The 20,594-nt window shown below is 34.8% G+C and overlaps 1 protein-coding gene across 3 annotated transcripts in view; it reads left to right on the forward strand.

Annotated features, from left to right (window-relative positions):
* The first annotated feature begins 8,642 nt into the window (after nucleotides 1-8,642).
* Nucleotides 8,643-20,594, forward strand: part of LOC123531444 (protein cordon-bleu-like) — a 93,116-nt gene continuing 81,164 nt past the window's right edge. The window contains exons 1-2 of one of the 3 annotated variants that reach the window (XM_053517452.1): nucleotides 8,643-8,766; nucleotides 9,000-9,093. Coding sequence is in view for 2 of the 3 variants with exons in the window: in XM_053517449.1 (XP_053373424.1) it covers nucleotides 11,049-11,065 (17 nt within the window). In the remaining variant the exon portion in view is untranslated. Of the gene's footprint in view, nucleotides 8,767-8,999; nucleotides 9,094-11,033; nucleotides 11,066-15,996; nucleotides 16,645-20,594 lie in introns of those variants that run through there. The other 2 variants (XM_053517449.1, XM_053517448.1) reach the window with 2 other exon arrangements.

Below are 20,594 nucleotides of genomic sequence, written 5' to 3' on the forward strand. Positions count from 1 at the left end.
CAGCTACTTCTAATATGCATGAGGTTTACAGAGACAACAGTTAGCTATACAACATTACAAAGGGTCTCAGTTTTAGTTTGTTTGACTGAAAAGATTCTTCTCTAGACAAACATGCTCTGACTTTTCCGTTGTTTTGTATTTAACACTGGCAATGGTCTTCATGATTATGTTTATGAAGGGCATCTAAAAAAAGGCACTGGCGTCCGCTACAACCCTTAGAAGTCTGTCAGTTTCGTACAAAATAAAGAACTATTTAGTGTACTTGTTGTATGAACTTTAAGAGTTGAAAATTCCCATTATTGCAAAGATTTCTATTAACTCTGATAATAAAAAGCAGATCTATCAGGAAGAAGATTTGGTATTTATGTGCAACCATTTGCTAAAGTTTCTTTAATCCTACGGACAGAAATTCTTTTGCTTGCCCCGCTGAATTGAAGAACATGAGAAACGAATACGTATCGATCCCGTGTATTTGAAAGGTCCGACATAAAAGTCTAGTAACCACTGGGTAATCTCTAACCTGCACTGCTTCCAAATTTATGCAGCACAGTTTTGTTTGAAACTTTATGACACATTATGATAATAATGACATGCTTAGCCAGTACCAGCATGGCTTTCAAGCTAAACATAGCTGTGACACTCGACTTATCAACTTCACACAAGAGGTCTTTGACAACAGTGATAGTGGTAAACAGTGTTATGAACTTTAGTAAGGCATTTGACAATGTTGATCACAATAAGCTAGAACAAAAACTTGAATAGCTGGGAGTCCACCCTATGGCATCCTGGTGTCATTCCTTAAAAACGCATTCAACGAGCTGCATTTCAAATAGACTATCTGTCCGATGTGGGGATCACATGGAATTCAACCCTGGCAAGTGCGAAGTGTTACGAATAACTAAGAAAAATTACTCATATATTTCCCCTAGATCTAAGATGGCACTGAATTAAAAAAACAACGATGCCGCTAGATACCTTGGGTGACAATCTCTAAAGATCTGAACTGGTCAGCCATTATCAACAATATAACATCCAAAGCAAATAACTCTCTCCGTTTCATCAGGAGAAAAAGAAAATTAAAACAAAAGCGTGTCACACTTATGTCCGTCCCAAATTTAAGAATATTGTCTAACTGTTTTGCACCCATGGCAAAAGACCTTAACTGGCAAAACTGAAACGATTAATAGAGCAGCAGCACGTTATATCTGTAGGACTACAATGGCAGTGTTACCCACCTGATAAATACCCTTAACTGGCAAACTCTAGAACAACACCGACACCAAACCTCTCTGATTGTATTTTACAAAGGCAAATATAACGAAATCCGTGTAGATCACCATCACTTCACCCCTACCAGGAACCTAAAGGTAAAGTTTCTTGTTTAACGTGGGTAGTCGACGAAAATCCCTACCTGGAATGGATGGAACAACTTATTCCCAACCGAGCCCATGGCTGGCGTGATATTTATCTTTCCAGCATCCAGTCTAGGCCGATACTGCTAGAAACAGTACAAATTTAAGTAAATCACCCAGCGGGATATCACCCAGTTCGCTTTTCCCCAAAAATTGCTTAAAAATGGAGTAAATTCCGATTTTTCTTTCATAAATAACTATTGTTTTGGCAAAATGCATGAAATTATGTGAAATTTAATCATTACTGAAGAAGGTAAAGAAGAAATTAAGACACTTTAAACATGTAGGTACGCTGTCCTATTCTGTCGTGGGAGCACCAGCCGGGAACACGAGGGCACGACTAATTAGGGCGCCAACATGACAGGGGAAAAACTAGTGCATTTTTTATCCCCCGACGAAGTCGGAGGGATATAGTTTTGGTGTTGTCCGTCCGTCCGGAGGCATATCTAGGAAATGGTTGGGAATTTAAATAAAACTTCATATACATGTTCACCACTATGAGGTTATGCGGCCCGTAAAGTTTCAGTCAGATTGTCCAAGTAACACCAGAGTTATGGCCCTTAGAAGTTTTTAGTGTTAACTATATAGCGTACTATAAATATGGCAATTTCTGCTTCATAACTTGTGACATATTTGACCTGGAACTATTAAACTTAAACTGAATTTAGATCACCATAATGTGGTTGTACACACACAATTTTGTCCGGATTTCTTTAGTGACTTCAGAGTTATTGCCCGTTAATTGTTTCAAAATCCACATATTTGTACATAACAAACTTACCATTTGGTAGAATTTCATTAAACTTCTATCATTCTTTTCCATGAACACTTATTATAAACATGTGAAGTTGTGTACCCACACCTGGTTACCCCCTCGCCGTGGTCACACCGCCCCCCCCCCCCCCCCCACCCCCACCCCAATTTTTTTTCTTTCCTTATTTTAGATTTTTTTAAACCTTCCATGAATATTTATCAACATGCAAAGTTGTATCTTTCCCCCACCTCGCTCCTCCACCCAGTCATGCCCACCACCCTGATCATGCACCCCCCCTCCCAACATTTTTTTTTTCATTTTTAATTTTCCATCAATATTTATAATAAACATGTGAAGTTTTTGTACCCTCACCCGTTCAAACCCCACCCCCAACCCTCCATTCCTTTTTTTAAAAAAATATTCAAACCTTCAACATGTGAAGTTGTAACCGCACCCACCCCGCCGCCAGCCATGTTCAAGATATCTTAATTGATTGTGCTCTCTTAAGGACATCTGTTATGTTAAGTTCAAATGTACATGTTAAACAGCAACACTTGGTGCCAAACTACTCGAAGACAATATTTCGTTCTACTTACACTCCAAGCTCACATTTCAAATAACTCCATTTAATTCTAAAAGCTAAGCTTATTACAGTAAACATATTCCATTCAAAATAATTTCTTTAGTCAGGATCACCGTAACATACATTTATTATGTACACTTTTAACAGTCGTTTTCTTTTAAATTGACTAATGAAATTATTTGCTTATAATTATATATATATATATATATCTTTATTTCCTCCAAATTGAAGAGCACAGTTACTGCTTGTTACACTTTTGTCGTGTCCTTGTGTTGTCGTGTCCTTGTGCTCTTGTGCTGTCGTGTCCTTGTGCTGTCGTGTCCTTGTGCTCTTGTGTTGTCGTGTCCTTGTGCTCTTGTGCTGTCGTGTCCTTGTGCTGTCGTGTCCTTGTGCTCTTGTGTTGTCGTGTCCTTGTGCTCTTATGCTGTCGTGTCCTTGTGCTGTCGTGTCCTCATGTGATCTTGTTGTCGTTCAGGCGGGGGCGTCAACACGACAGCACGATGTAGCAGACACGATAGTTTTGGCCTATAATTTTAAGTTAAATGTCATATGACGAGTAAGATTAGTGAAAAAGAAATTTGAATTGCCTCCCTTGCACCGCCAAAATTGAAAATGAAGATAATGACCGTGTTAATAAGTAGATAGAACTTTGTATGATAATTTCCTAGCCCAAAAAGAACACAATAAATAAAAATTATCACTCGTAATAATAGGCTCATTTATAGTAAGACTCCTCGAGTGGACTGTTATGGTGAGGATAGTGCAAGTTACATCTTCGATTGCAGACCCGGGTTTGCTATTGCCGATCACGCAACTGTAGGAGACACTACTTATATATCAGTAGTCCAAACATGAGACGTAAGTATTAGTTTTAGGGCATTTTGGTGGACTTTTATGGAAGGTAACTAGAGCTACGGATGTTGACGTTATATTGTTGTTGTGGTGATGGTGGTGTATAATTTCGTATAGACACAAGTATATGTCATGTGGCTAACCACCAGCTTTTGATAAAAGACAAATACCAGTTGCTCCTCCAAGAATTATTTCACAACGGACAGGCACATGGGTAGAACCATCAACTGTCTGTATGTCAGACTGATGTCCTTCTCACATGAAGATATTTTATACCATAAACGAGGCTTCTAACCTACAGATGTGAGGCAGTCAACGAATATAACCTACCGGCCACGGAGACCACTTATATATCTTTATTTATTGTCTAAAGTCCCCTTACGGGTACTATCACATTAAAACATTGCTACTAGTATTCAACGGCCAGAAGGGGGCAGTACTCTTGTGTCTAAAGATTTCTGAAAAAGTATTTGAATTATACGTTAAATTTGTAATTTTATTTCTTCTAATGCTCTTGGTGTAACAGTGTCCGGTCCTGAGCCGTGCCTGGTTCAAAATTTGACCGTAACTTCTGTGCACACCCTACTGACACTGACTGTTACTCTTAAACATTTTTGGAAAATTTATTAAAACTTGCTGTTTCAGGGTTCAGAGATTTCTACGTCATGTACGTATTTAGGTTTCTGGAAATAAAAAGACAAGACTGAGAAAGAGTTAGATGAGACACAGGTGCACAGTCTGAAATTGTTTATTTAAAACGATTGACCTGAATGTTTGTATTTAATGTAATGTTAGAATATCTTGAACATTTGATGAGACTATACAACATTTGTTGTGCTTAAGTTTCTTGATCGTCTGGATCTTTAATACCTAAAATGAATTTAACATACTGAGTTGTGATAAACTACTCTGATTTTCATGTTGATGAGTTTTTTATGTTTAAAAGTGCTATTCTTGTTTGGTAATTTTCATTGTTTTAAGCTCAACGTATATTATATACAATTTTTTTTCGGACGCTGTGTGACTTGGATAATCCATGGCACCGAAATATTGTTTTAATGCAAGACTAACGATATAGCTGCAGAATATAGTAATAATACATAACGTTACCATGTCCTCTCACCACACTTCAGTTCACGAAGGATGTTTTTGTGAAAAATTAAATGCTTCAGTGTATCTTAAACAATGTTAAAGCTCTAAGTTCTCTCCAGCCATGCAGAACAGCATCCACGGGTGTCATGTTGACGTTTTTGGGGTGACAAGCATATTTTCCGGTCAAATACCACAGGCACAAGTACCGGACCTGAAATCGAGGTGATATTATGTAGGGCAGTTGAACCTGCCTGTGTGGTCACCTCTATTAAGCAACCACCTGCCTTAATAAGCAGCCAGTCATTTTACTTCCCAAACTGACTTTCTGTTCTAATTTCAACCTCTCTTAAGCAGTCACCTGCCTTTAGCAGCCAGATTATGCTGCTCCCTTGGCTGGCTGCTAAACACAGGTTTGACTGCACCTGTTTACCACAGGTGAAAGTAACGTACCTAAGTTACAGTACGGTTCTATGATCCATATACGTTTATATATATTACAATAATTATGTTTTCTGAAAAAGAAATGACATAAAGTCAGTTTTTTTCCACCTGTGTCCCAAAATACTCCAAAAATGAAAAATAATGATATCAAATTTCAATCTTGTTGTTGTTTTTTTTAATTTCTTTTTTGTAAATTTCAAAATTAATGTCATTTTCACAGTAGTTTGTGACATTTTTTTCAAAAAAACATGAACAATATTTCTAAAAAGACTCTTGAAATGACCAAATCTATATTAATTTATTTTTTTGTACAGCAAATCAGACACCTGTACTTCTCAGGAACGGTTGAGCCATGTTTACCCGTATTGTCTTTGAATAGGTCGGACCAGTTATGTCCCCTTAATGAAAAGCCGCCATTTGCATTCATGCCATGCCTTCGGGGCGCATGCACTTTTTAACTTTCAGTGCTGATATTACGTTGAAAACGGTAACACTAAAAGAAAATGTCAGAACTTCTTTTAAATATCTGTTTGATTCACAGACCGTCTTCTAAATTTAAGTGCCGAATTCACATGGGAAAGCAACTGACCTGTTGCACGTGCAAGTTGTTCGCGATTTTTTTTACGTCGAAGATTTTTTTTTCAGTGCTGAATAACGGTATCATCAATTAGTATTAAGGTTCATGTAAAGTCTTTTGAAACAACCACTCTGGTGAATTTTTGTTTTAGTTTTTTTACGCCACATAGGCCTTGGTCTATCATAAAGAATACACCAAACTGTTCATAACAAGTAGAAGAAACTTTCAAGTCTTCAAGACCAGTTATTCCATTTTGAACAACACATTTTGTCTTATATCACATGTGCTTTGACTGTTCATGCTCTATTTTGTAGAAGATATCAAGCTTCTTTTTCAAAAGTATTTATTGTGTGTCTTAACACATTTGTCCAGGTACTCCGGGAGTTGAAAGTGTTACAAACCATGTACATTTCAGAAAAATGCAGAAATTGCAAAATGAAAGTGAAAGTAGAGCTGTCAAGTTGACAAAAAACTGCAGTATTTTAACAAATATAAAAGTAAACTATTTTTCATTTCCCGGAGTACCTAGGTAAGTATGTAAGATAGTCACATCAAAAACAAACTTAGAGAAAAAATATGTTTGAAAAAGAAGTTTGATATTAAGTACAAAATAGAATGTGGACAGCTGAAGTACATGTTTTGTAAGACAAAATACATATTACCAAACAAGGTGACTTCTATAGAAAGTATTTTCTACTTCTTCTGAACAACTCCATATATGTGTGTTGTTATGAATATTATGACTCTGTCCGGTATAATTTCCAAAATGAAAATTTACCTAAGGGGTGGTCTCAAACGCTTTACATGAACCTTAAAATGGTATTTTAAAGGTAGACTATTTTTCTAAAATGAGATTAAATGTGTAGGGGCAAGCACAGGTAGATCTACCCTGCTGATGGACATACTCTAGGAAAGTGGTATATTTACAGATTATCTATATTTTTCAGTCAGCAAATTTACAGATCAAGTGTATGAAAACTGCTAAAAGTATATTAAGACTGAAAATTGCAGCTTGAAATTAATTGATTTGCTTTTGGTATATATAAATATAGGTCAGTTGTAACTTTCAGTCGTTTCTGTTGACATATTTCTGAAAATGCCAAAAAATGGCTGAAACACAAAAATGACCTTGATTTATGTATACTGTACATAAACCAGTTAATTTTAAGCTGCGGTTTTGAGAATTAATGTAATGTCGTCAGTTTTCATACACACAAACTGTAAATTTATAGATTGAAAAATCTGTTGATTTATAGATAGTCTGTAATTATACCGCTTTCCTAGACCTGTTAGTTGTACGTGAGTCACGATATTGTGGTAATTTTTGCACAGGTCAGTATTTCTCCTCCACGTACAACATGGGAATGACCTTTTCTATGGTGAACCTTCCTCGACAATTTTATGCGGGGATTTTTAAATCGCATTATAAGAATAAAAAAACAAAAATAATGAAATTTTAAGATGCCTGGAAAGAAGCCAAATGAAAGATAGTGTTAACACTTCATTAACATGTTTAACTGTTGTGTTTAAACCATCATAAAATTATTCAGTTTTATTTTGTTTTACAATTTCATCGTTTAAGTATATTGCCTGGTCATGTTTTTACCTAAATCTATTTTCACCAGAGAAAAGGTCTTTACTGGTTTTGATGTAAGGAGAGGGATTCTGCCCTATCAAGAAAATATCTCGGAATCACTTCTGACATCAAATTATTTGGACTGTATAACTATCAGCAGCCACCCATTTTTATAAACAGGAAAGATGTTCTTTTTATGCCAAATAAGAAAATATATAGTTTAGTGTAAAAAGATTACCTAACATTTTTGATGATCCAGAAAATACAAAAAAATACTCTTTAAGAAAGTGCTATTTCTATTTTTAGTGAAATTCTGACCCTATATGTATTCTAAGCAAATACAGACTCAGAAAGCTCAAAAAAGTGTTCTGTATCTTGGTCAGTTATGTATACACAAATTTGAGATGTACCTGTCAGTTTTCAAAGATGTCTGTTTCAATGATCAACAATGTCTGGTGTCGTAAAGAATTGGTCAGAAACTTTTGAAAAAAAAATACAGTATGAATATTTTAAGATAGTTTTGACAGTTAATAGATCATAAGTATTTAAACAGTGACTGTAATTTGTACTTGTGAGTGTACAAAGACAATCTAGTGTTTTTTCAACAAAGATCATCATTAAAGGGAGGTAATAACACAATTCATCATGTCAAATTTTATCACAGGAGGTTGAAATTTTATCATAACCACTTTTGGGATAACTATAAAAATCCCTTACCCCTATAAACCCACTGTATTTTTCATTGATAGAAAACTTGTGGTCTTCAATTTTTGGAGATGCAGTGTCCTCATAATTGTGCAGTACATTCCACAAGTTTTGATTGCATGAGCGTTACTGAAGGATTCAGAAACAAAATGATCAATGTTAGTTAAATTAATTTTTGGATTTATATGAAAATCAATGTTCTTTTCTGCCAAATCACTGGGAGGATGCAACTACGTACTAACTGTGTGAAGAGAAGAAATTACCTCCCTTATGTGAATGAGTCATAATGGAGGGAGGGGAAGTGGAATCAACACAGATAGTTCACAATACTAAAAATATTAGTACTGGCATTTCTGTCAAGAAGTCATGAAAAAGTCTGGTTTGTGTCAAAATGTAGATGATTTTGATCAAGCTTTATAACTAGAGTTATTTAAGTTCAACACTTATACAGTTATAAGTTTTAAGACCCTGTTTTAAAGAGAAAATAATACTACAGAAAATTAGTGATCCCACTCCACTTATAACACAGTATCTTTAGGAATCCATTATCAAAGTGTAGAAAGTAATTTAAAAACTTGAGTATTTGCTTTATCCTTGTGAAAAATTGTCATTTTATTGCAAATTTTAGTGCATTTTCAGAGCCTTAGGTGAAACTGTTACAAAAGGGTCAAGTGAAGTAATTGAAGGCTTTGATTGATCAGTGAGAAGGCGGGTATTCAACCCGGACTGTCAACTATATTACAGATAACCTGACCTACAAACCTCACCCTTGGGGTATGTGTTATTTTAACTTTGATCTTCATTGATATTGTGGTGGCTTTCAAACCATCTGATAAATGTCTTACATAGTAAATACAATGGTCATTTTATGGAAAATTTAGATGAATGATAACCTATAATATTCAAATTGCAAACAATATGATGTGTCAGCAATTCTGTTTTTGTTCATTTATATTCTAATTTGTGAAATAATGTAGAAAATGAGTTTTGATAAAATTCTTTTGAAGGATGTATAGTGTTGATAGGGTCAGTGTTTGATAGTGCTGGAGTATTTCGGATCTTTGTGTAAACCAAGTAACCACAGAGGAAATTTAATAAAAGGTTTGTGTCAAACTTCATTCTATTTGTGCTAGATATCAAAAACTTTTTAGCATTCTATAAGGAAAATATAAAAAGTAATTTTTACGTATTTGTAGGTGCCGGATTCAAACCAGTAAATGTGTGAGCATTACCTTCAGAAATAATGGGCTGAAATGGCCAGGTAGTAGCTGGATATATTCAGAAATACAATGTAATACATTTCTCCCCTTTAATCTTCATTTTTAATACTTTTGACCTGTCTGTGTATGTGCAACTCCTGATTTCTGTGACTCCAAAGTAACTTGGGATAATCTTAATGAAAAAATAGTGCACACACCTGATGTGGGATTTGAACCACTGGGCACAACAAAAGCTAAAAGGCTAGTTGCTAAATTACTAACTGAAGATGTATTGAAGTTCAAATGTTTCAGAGCAAATGCAGTAGTAAGAGACCCAACTACAATACCAGGGGTCACAATATTCATCCCCACACACTTCTTCAGTGTTTTTGATATTTTTATACCAGAGGGTCTTGAAACCTTGCTTACAAAAGAAGCAGAGGAAGCTTCTTGCATTGAAGCATCATATATAGCTTGTACAGCTGTCCAAACGTTGGTTTGGTAGAGGTGCCTGTATATACAAGACTGTGTACTTTTGACTGGCAGGTGAGCAAATGTGATTGTACTATGTCTGTCATTGGACAGGTGTCTTGTGTTTTCAATAATTCAACTGTTAACACTCTTAGAGATCACAATTTTTGCTTATTCTCAATGGAACTCTGCAAATGAATTTGCCAAATTTTAAATAAAATCACGGGCAGTTTTGAATCTTCGTCATACAGGATAAAAAACATGGTCACTAAGCTAAATTTATAGAAGAGCCTTGTAAACTCTGAACGACACTTTTTATACCTGATCTGCATGAACATTGTCCGAAAATTTATTTATTTTTATGTAAAGCAAGGTCAAGGTTTCAACTGGGTCATCTGGGGCCAAGAACTAGGTCTGAAGGTACAATCATTGAAAGAAAATCTAAGTCTGAATTGGGTTATTTGTGCCAAATTGAGTCTGGAGGTCAAATCTTGGGGAAAAATTTACTATCAAGAGTTCACATTTTAAAGCTGGTCTACATAAAAAATAAGACTGGTTGTCCTTTGGAAATAACTTGGCACCTTTTATGCATGATATGTTTAAACTTAGTTGCAGATTAATCAATTACCGCACCTAAATAGCTTGGCACCTTTTATACATGGTATATTTAAACTTAGTTACCAATATGCAAATTAATCAATTACCGCACCTAAACAGTCATGCGGGTGAGGCGTATGTTCTGCATTTTGAATTGATAGAAAACATTTTGTCGGAAATCATTAGTCCTCTACCTCTAATTTATGTGGAGAAGTTAGCAGTTACTTGTGGAAAACAGGTTAGTAATGGTTCCATGCATAAAGAATCCAGGGACACTGCTCAGGTTAGCTCAGATACAGTTGAAATATGGTGCTAAACCCAATACATATTTATGTACTTTTTCTTTGTAAGATCTTGAGTAAGTGTTCCCTAGACGTTAAATATGCTTACCGGTAATACAGCTCAATTTAGCAATCATTTGCTAATCAATTATATAAATTAATTGATACCGACCTATACAATAAAATAATTTCCTTTAGTATGGCTCCACCTGTCCCTGTGATGTCAATGTTCTTACATAGTTTGGTGACTAATTAATTGCCAGTTGTCTCCGGTCTGTATTACTATATGTTATCACTGTTGGTGTGACCTTACTGGCAAATAGATTATCAAACAAGAGGGAAAGTGTCACTGAAAGTAAATAGGCAAGATAATCATGCCTGTATAAGGCTGTATAAGGCATGAAGTTATGTAAAGTTGAACCAAATGTATTTCCTTGTAATCATTTGGGTAGATAAAACTTGAAACAGTTTTTCCTTAAAGTCAGTTATTTATTGTGAAACAGAAAAAATGGGAGTAAAATTAAGGTAAGAATTTATGTTTTGGATTGATAGAACTTTGTCCCTGTCTGAAAACCAGGGACAATATCAAGTGTGGAATTTAATGTCTGCTATAAAATATTCTTAAGAAAATGTGACTAAAAGGTGAAAATTGGAGAATCCTATCAAAGTTTGAGGAAGAAGGAATATTTCTATGTGATTTGTTAAGTTGAGCCCCGCAGTAGAAAATAGGAGTTGCTTACGCTTCTTTAAGAATTTTTGAGATCTCAGGCATTTTTAGCTCGACTATACGAAGTATAAGGAGAGCTATCCTACTCGACCTGGCGTCGGCGTCTTTCCGCGTCCCCACCTTGGTTAAAGTTTTTTTACACTTTCTCTTTTTTCAACTTATCTCTGTAATTACTTGACGGATTTCATTCAAACTTGAAATAGTTATTCCTCATCATCACCCACATCATCTGACATAAGGGCCATAACTCTGGCACCAATATTTCATGATTTATCTCCCCTTTTCACTTAGTTTTTAAGGTTAAAGTTTTGATGCACTTTCACTCTATCTCTGTCATTACTGAATGGATTTGATTCAAACTTAAAATACTTGTTTAACATCATCACCCACATCATATGACACAAGATGCATAACTCTGGCACAATTTTTTTATGAATTATTCCCCCTTTTTACTTAGAATTTCAGGTTAAAGGTTTGATGCACTTTCACTCTATCTCAGTTATTACTGAATGGATTTGATTCAAACTTAAAATCGTTGTTCAACATCATCACCCATGCCATATAACACAAGGTGCATAACTCTGGCACCAATTTTTCATGAATTATGTCCCCTTTTACTTAGAATTAAAAGTTAATTTTTCATAAATTATTCCCCATTTTTACTTAGAATTTCAGGTTAAAGTTTTGATGCACTTTCACTCTATCACTGTTATTACTGAATGGATTTGATTCAAACTTAAAATAGTTGTTCAACATCATCACCCACACCATTTGGCACAAGGTGCATAACTCTGGCACCAATTTTTCATGAATTATTCCCCCTTTTTACTAAGAATTTCTGGTTAAAGTTTTGATGCACTTTCACTTTATCTCTGTTATTACTGAATGGATTTGATTCAAACTTAAAATTGTTGTTCAACATCATCACCCACACCATTTAACACAAGGTGCATAACTCTGGCACCAATTTTTCATGAATTATGCCCCCTTTTACTTAGAATTAAAAGTTAATTTTGATGCATTTTCACTATATCTCAGTTATTATGAAATGCATTTGATTCAAACTTGAAGTAGTTGTTCCACATCATCACCCACATCGTACGATACAAGATGCATAACTCTTGCACCAATATTTAATTAATTATGCCCCCTTTTTGCTTAGGCTGTACTTGATACACTTTATCTGTACTTCTCTTATTACTTAATATTTTTGACACAGACTCAGGCTATTGTGCAATATCTTCACCCACCATTGGAGTTAATAAACACTCCAGTGACAGCTCCAGTTTCCTCAGATGTGCCCAGTTTCACTATCCAGCATCAAAATAGTTGAGCACGCTGTCTCCTGTGACAGCTCTTGTATTATAAGACAAAGGTGAAAAAGCTCAAGAATTTATATCCAAGAGTTCTTGCAGTTTCTGATATTTTACAGCTTCATAGTTCCAAATGTTTTAAGTAAATCTAGCTCAGATAAGTTCTTGTTAGTGTCTTGTCAGATTAATAGTACATTTTGTACTGTGAAGTTACTTAATTTCATGGGTACCAAATTTCGTGGTTTCATCCAAAAATGCAGTTTCATTGGGGCTTATATTTGTGGTTTTTAATTTTTAAGGAAAAAACAGGAATTTTATGTGTACATAGGGATTTAGTTTCATGGAATGGCCCAACCTAGAAATCCATGAATTTTAGACACCTACAGTATCTTATTGTCTTGGATAGTAAGTAAATGTGTGATTATTCGCCAGTTTTTTTCTTGTTAAATTTTACCTTTTGGGGTTTGGGAAGGATGATAGTTTTTATTATGAAAATTAACGAGTGCTGAAAGATTGCTTCTCTGATATATTTTGTGTTCTCAGACCAGCTTATTACATTTGATCATACTTTTATATCTCCTTAAAAAAAAGACATTTTCGATATTTATAAACAGTTTATTGAGAAAGGAGGAAAATACTTGGCACTGTCTGGTGTTGACAGGGTATTTATCAAAGGATCTGAAGTGAGAAGGGAAAAAAACTCAAAAACCATTAAGATTTTATCAATTAGATGAAAAAAGTGTATGTCAGGTCTGGAGTTTAGCTTGATAAATTGTGTCCTAAGAATAAGCTGTATGGAATGGTTTTAATGTCTGTTTGGTTTTTTAGAGTGGGTTTTCGAGAAGGTTTAATGTCAGATTTCTTAAATGTCATTTAAAGATTTTTATCTTGGCTGGGGAAGAAAATGTGACTTGCAATATAAAGAATTTGCTGAAAGCTGAATTATAGATGTACTATATCATAATATATTCTGTCTGAGTCGGCCGTTAATGTATGATTAATAAGATATTGATGTCTGTTTGATCTTTTTATGGTAAGTAAATGATATATTTCTTATCACAAAAGTCATCGAAAGTCGCCAGAATAGTGCACAACAGTAATTATTGTTGTCTTGAACTGTCTCGTTTCTGTTTTCTTTATAGACAAAGATTTTGATGATCATATCTTGTTATCACACTTAAAAGGCAGAGGGTAATAGTTCTTTCCATCCCATGTCCGCGCCTGTAGTTAGTGGTTCTTCTTCTGTTGGAACTAAGTGGTTTTAAAAGTATCTCTCTGCTATAGGCAAACGGACTCCCTCCTTGCATCATGTTTCTGTCTGTATCAATAACTTTAAAAACTATATATATTTTTCAAGTGATTTTGTTGAATGTTCATACAAAGATAAAGAATATATTGAGATGAAGTGCAAAGTAACTTTTGATTACTTTAAAAAAAAATCCTTTTATTAAGTTTACTTGTCCTGGGCATAACACTGAAAGTGCTTAAACTCTGTACAAAGATAAGAGGGCATAAAGTTGAAGTGCAGTAGATCTACTCTACCTTACTTTTGTAGCTTACCTGAAACTTTCATCTGAAGGAGAAGTTCAGGATAAGCTGTTATTGAAAGGCGGATGGTCCTGTATCAGTAATCTGTTGTCCAGCATCCACAAGTTCTCTAAAACATCTTCTCTGATTGTCACTGAAATTGTTGTCAGATACCTGCTTTCGCAGTCAATAATATTTTGTGATTCTGTTTCTATTTCTGGGTACTTCTGTACCAGGGATTTCTTCAGCATCTGCCTTTAAGTTTGCTTGTTTCTTGTTTTGTGATGATAGTTAACACCATTGAAACACAAGTTAATTTGTTTTCAGTATTGTAATAATATGAAGGGGAAAAAAACTTAATTCACAGTAAGACCTTTTCAGATTGATTAAAAAGTAAAATGTTGATGGCCAAAGGTCAAGGGCAACAATGTTGAGCCCCTTATTTGTTGACACACTATCTCAGTGACCCAAACATTTCAGCCGATTTAAAATAAAAGCTCCATACAAGTAAAATATTAGGCACTAACAAAACCCAATGTGATCTCTGACTCCTTAGTGTGACCTTGACCTTTGAGACAAAGACCAGTGTTCTGTGGCTATACGCTGTTTCAATGAGATTATTATTTCTACCAAATAATGAATAGTGCTCAATGCATGTCAAAGTCATGGCCTATACAAGATCTCATATTACCTTCCAAAGATAGGTGCCTGACAAAATGAAAATAAGATTGCTCCATTTACTGTATATGAAAAGATTTGACTTGACCTTGACCTCAAGGTGAGACTGACCTTTGAGATAGGAACCTGGAGTTTGTGCGTAACACTGTTCTGTTGAGGTTAACATTCATGCCAGATATATAAACAAGATTGATCTATATCCAGACAAAATCAACAAACTCGTGCACAAACTGATGCACGTACACCAAAAAGCAATTTTGATTGGTATAAGTTTATGATGTTGTGTTTTAAATTGCTTGACTTTATTAGGGTCACTCAATTAACCCCTGAGATAAATATTTTGGGAAATATTACCTGATATGGGTTGCTTTCATTACAAAAGGGTATAGGTTTTCATCCTGTAAATTGTTATTTGCAAGGTTCGTTGAAGTTTGTAGATTTTATCTCAGTTGAACTTCAAAAGAATAAAGCCTAGTTTACATTTTAGTGATTTTAAATTATTTTGCTCAATACATCATTTGTGATTAACTATGTCTGATAAAAGTTGAAAGATTGCCGTTAATTACGTGAAATATCTTTTTTCCCAAAGAAACTAGCAGTATATCTCTTTTTACAGAAGTAACATTTGAAGCAATATTGAGGTTTTCATGTGTAAATACAAAATATATTGATAAAGGATTGCTGTGCTTGATTGTAGCAGGAATCACATGTTCAGATATTAGTGTATCTTTCATAGGTGACTTAATTATTCACTGGTTTTACTTTTGTAGAAAACAATTCTCTTTATGGACTTGACAATATATTAAAGGAATGTTAATCTTTGTGTAAACATTCTTACTTCTTCTGTGAGAGTGATCATGGACAACTGGGAGTTTATTTAAAGATCAAAAGGGATTAGTTTTATGCAATTGACTTTATTTATTGCCACCTACCTAAAAAGATCATCTATTGCTTTGTTTATTTAGATCTATACATGTGTAATGCCTTATACTATTACTTTCGGTGACAAATATTAACTAAGAAGAGGAGCGGCTTTGAAGAAGACATAGTGACAAGCTAGCGTCAGATTTGCTTGTACTGTTTTTTTCGTAACATTTTGTTTTGGAATGCTTTTGTTTCGAATGAAAGAGTCGGGGTTTTTTCGCGTATGTATTTAGCAACTCCATGTGTCTGTAAATTTCTCTAATTTCTGCAGAGTGAAATGTTGGTCATTGTCAGCACTGATGAAATTGATAACTTACAGGAATATCATTGATTTCTACTGGTTACCGGTATTTTCAGTTGAAAATTGATATTTTATGCACTGGATATAGCATTATTTCAATACTACTAATTTAGCAGTTTTCAAAACGTGAGTGATTGAGAAAATGGTTGATAACGGTGTAAGGAGTGTAAAGGTATGCTGGGATTGATTTGACAAAAAAATACACAGGTACACTAGAGTAATTACAGGAAAATTATAGGGCCGTGCACACTGTCACTGATCAGGGTAGGATTACCATGGTTATACCTTCCATGTTGCTCGAAGCTATATTTAACCGTTACCAGACCTATTGAAATAGTTTTAAACAAGGATGAAAAAGTAAATTACGGACATAGACAGTTTGTTAAACCAGCATTTTTCGGGGTTTAAAATCCATTCATATTGGGAAAGATAATGTCAACAGAGGTGTTTAAAACTTTTGTGTGTTTTGAATGAATGATCTAAGAAAAGAGACAAGATGTAGCTTAGGGTAATAATAGTCACCCGCCGTAAAAATTTGTATTATTTAAATTTTCCTGCTGCCAAGCTGCAGTAGATGTAGGAATTATATATCTTGTCCACAAAACAATAGGAGAAACATGGGAAATAAAAACAGGTAAGTGTTTGTTCATTTGTTATAGAATTATTAATAGATCTAAGAATGTTGTATTTGTACAGATAATCTGTAATGAAGTTATAGATATTCTGTAAAGTCACAGCTTATATTTCTAGTATGGTTAAAGGTCATTTTGAGTTTCAGCCAATTCTGTTGACTTTATTTTGTTTTTTCAGTAAAATCTAAGTCAACAGAAATGTTTGAAACTCACAAATGACCTTATTTATGCATACCTCAAGTAAAACTGCAATTTTGATGCTGACTGTAATTTCAGCAGTTTATCTGAAAATTTAGAGTGAAAATCTTTAACTTTACAGATTATCTATAAAATTACGGAGAATCTGTAGATGTACCACTTTCTAAATAATAATAGACTGAAACAAGTGTTTTTACAATTCACAGTTATATTGTTTTGCATATGCATTATCTTTGGACAAATGTGATATAGTGCCAATGCTAGAAGGAAGGTTGTTGCTCTTGGAAGGTTTATAAAGTATGCCAAAGAACAAATCTTCATAGGCAACACATAAGATGGCAAGCAGTTGAGGTGTCAGCTGCTCAACCGTGACATGTGTTCGAGCCTTATTGGGGTCACAACCACACCTTCATGTGTGACACCAGCACTGGCTAATTTCCTGGAAGCAGATTTGAGAGTGGTTCAAATAAACTTTAAGCTTTCATCGCAACCAGGGCTTCGAAAATTTGCCGGTTTGTCGGTTTTGGACCGATTTTTGACTTTTCAGACCGATTCGTGAAGTGAAAAAACGAAAAAAATCGGTCCCGTAAAAATGGAGAAAAGTATAAATTTCGGTCTGATATCTCAATACACGATCACCTGCCAAGTAGGAAATTGTTGGTCGCACCTTCAGATAATCAATAAACGTGTCAATCGGTCTGATTGTCACTTTGATAATCGGTCCGTAATTAGCGCGTGACGCAATCAGTGCTCGCGCGGCACATCCTTTAATGTTTGCAGACAGCCGACTGTGGTGTATTAAACATTTTTGACTGGTTTCCTAACGTTTCTGACTGGATCCAAATCATTTCGACGGGGATCCACTTCTTTTATTTAGTATCCGACGAATGGTTTATTTCAAAAGGCTATGTTTGATCACGGTAACAAACAAACGGTCGCTGCATTTAATCAAAGAGCTATAATTGTACATTATAGGTCTTTGATTTAATGAGACATCACACGGAAAACCGATAAAAATAATTTTTATAATTACTTGATTTGAAAAAATTACATGATTCATTTGTTGGGGCTCCAGTTGAAACAAATGCAGAAAATCGTCTTTGCAACCCGACTGTACAAAAAAGAAAAAAAAATGGACGGGCAACCACGAATGATAAAGAAAACCGGAGTGGCACTGTTTATTAAATCGGTCTTTTAAAAAACATTTCAAAATGAAATTTTGTTTACATCAGAAGAGAACATATAACTTTATAAAATGTAGTTGCTTATTGAAGTACAACGTAAGTGAAATGAAATATCCGTGGCCAACCCGCATGACGTTTTGGTACTATACATGCGGGAAATTCGATCTCAGCGTTCAAATAACGTACACATTCGGTCCGCGGCAGAGTATTCTTTAAATACTGAAGCTGTTTAGCAGAGAATATGTGTCGTGTAACTCACTTTGACGCATTGTATTTTATAGAATTCCGTCAAAAAATGAAGAAACATCACAAAGTATCTATCGAAGTCACGTGCGTTGGCTTTTAGACTAGTTACCCACACGGTGTCAATGCCTCGTATTATCTCGGAAAAACAACGAAATTTAAACGAAGTAACGATCACACATAACACTGAATAACTGTCTTCATTGTATGGTAACGCGCGGTGACTGGTAACTCAGTTTTAATGCATGACATGCTTATTTCTTTACCCTATCACGTTTTACAAAATATGTAATATTGGGAATGCGGTGGGTGGGGTAGCGCCGATGTCAGGATTTTCGTTTCGGCCCGATTGAGTTATCAAAATTTCCGGAGCCCTGATCACAACTTATATAAAATATACTAGTATACGATGGTAATGGCAGGAAAAAATGAGTCTTTAATAAGTTATTGGAGATGATATTGTGTAAGTATGATATGAAATACAGATAATTTTTAGCTTGCCTATTTTAAACGTGGAGATCGAGCTATTCTAGTTACTCTTGCATCAGTGTCTGCATGAGGTTTCTGGGTAAAGTTTTGATGCTATTTTGCTACATTTCTTAAACTTTGAAAGAGTTGATAATTGTCACAGTACTCCCACATCAATGGCACAAGACCCATAACTCTTACACAAAATATTTCAGGAAGTAAGCCCCACTTCTTTCTTAGAATTTTAGGTTAAGGTTTTGATGCACTTTCACTCCATCTCTGTATTACTAAATGGATTTTGATTCAAAATTAAAGTGTTGTTCAACATCACCAATTACATCATATGAAACAAGGTCCATAACTCTGGCACCATTCTCAAGAATTATACACCCTGAGACAAGAATAAAGTGGAAATTAAAAGATCCTATTTTGTACAGCATATAAAATGCTGCTCTATATGTTATATATGAATACATTGTGATAACATGAGGTGAGAGAGAATATAGCATCCTAGTGTATTCATAATGCAATACAATATGACAACTTTTTAAATATTCTTTGGCAGACATTTTAATTCATCTTACTGATTAGGTTACCAAAAGATGTAGTGTAACTGGTACTGGTAGAGCCATGATATAAATAGTGTCACATTTTAAGAGGAAGGATGTAATACCGTTGAATAGTACACTGCAAAATCATTTAATTTGGCGGGTATGAAACTTTGTGGTTTGCCCAAATAGAATACAAATTCATGGATTTCTTCTGATCAAGATAAAAGACTATCTTGCAAGCTCAGACAGAATTTTCCAGTGCTTTTTCTGGTGCTAGAAAATCTCAGCTTACACCACAGGGTGTAAGATGACTAGCATGCTGCAATTTATGAATGAGTGGGAAAATTCATAGGCTACTATAATCAGTTTGTGCTCGAAAGAAAAACATCTGTTTTTCTTCATTTCTGCATTAATTAAAGAGTACGGCATGCAAGAAAAAGAATCTATCACTAGTTGAAGGTTCGGATAGAAATACCTTGCTTTTGGGTAGCTGTTTTGCAGTAACTTGGCAGAGCCTCGTAATGGCCTAGTTACCCTCGAGCCAGACATTTCCATAGTGAAAGATTCTTATGTGCTTGTTCATTGGGATTTAACTTTGTCGTGGATTGAAGCAACTAGGAAATCCATGAAAATTAGTCTCCTATGAATATTACTTTATTTTCTGTGTTAAGGTTGCGTGCTTCTAGATAAAGATTTTAAACATTTAAAAACAGGTCATAAATCTACATTAAGTTTAAGTTGATGTTTTATGGGTATAATTTTAACCATCTATTTTGCATCAAATTTCTATTGCATGACTAACAATTTAAGAGTGTCATATTCTATATCTTTTACAGATTACCTAAGTGTTTGTTGTACATAGATACCGCCTAGAAATGCACTAAATCACACTTTAATTTTACTTTTTATTTACAATTATTGAATAATTAAAACTAGTATCCCCCCCCCCCACACACACACACACACTCTTTCTCTCTGTCAGTCACACAAAGTTGGATTATGTGATATCTTGGAAAGTTCAATATAATTATTTATTCATGAAACTTTGACCTGAACAGATATATACACATGTTTTTATTTTGTTGCTGCGGCAAGAAATACGACAGTCCAACAAATATGGCAAAAACTGGCAGTGTTATCCTGCTGCAAAATATTTTTGTCTGTATCAAAGTCTGAACTTTATTTCTCAGTTGGTCATTTTTCCCATGATGTGCATTCAAACTTATCTCTTCTTTCAAGTTATGCTGTGAAGGGAGGAAACTCTGTAGATCTATTAAGTTGTGTTGGATTGAGTTATGTTTATTTGGC

Source organism: Mercenaria mercenaria, chromosome 11, assembly GCF_021730395.1.
Source record: "Mercenaria mercenaria strain notata chromosome 11, MADL_Memer_1, whole genome shotgun sequence".
NCBI lineage: Eukaryota > Metazoa > Mollusca > Bivalvia > Venerida > Veneridae > Mercenaria > Mercenaria mercenaria.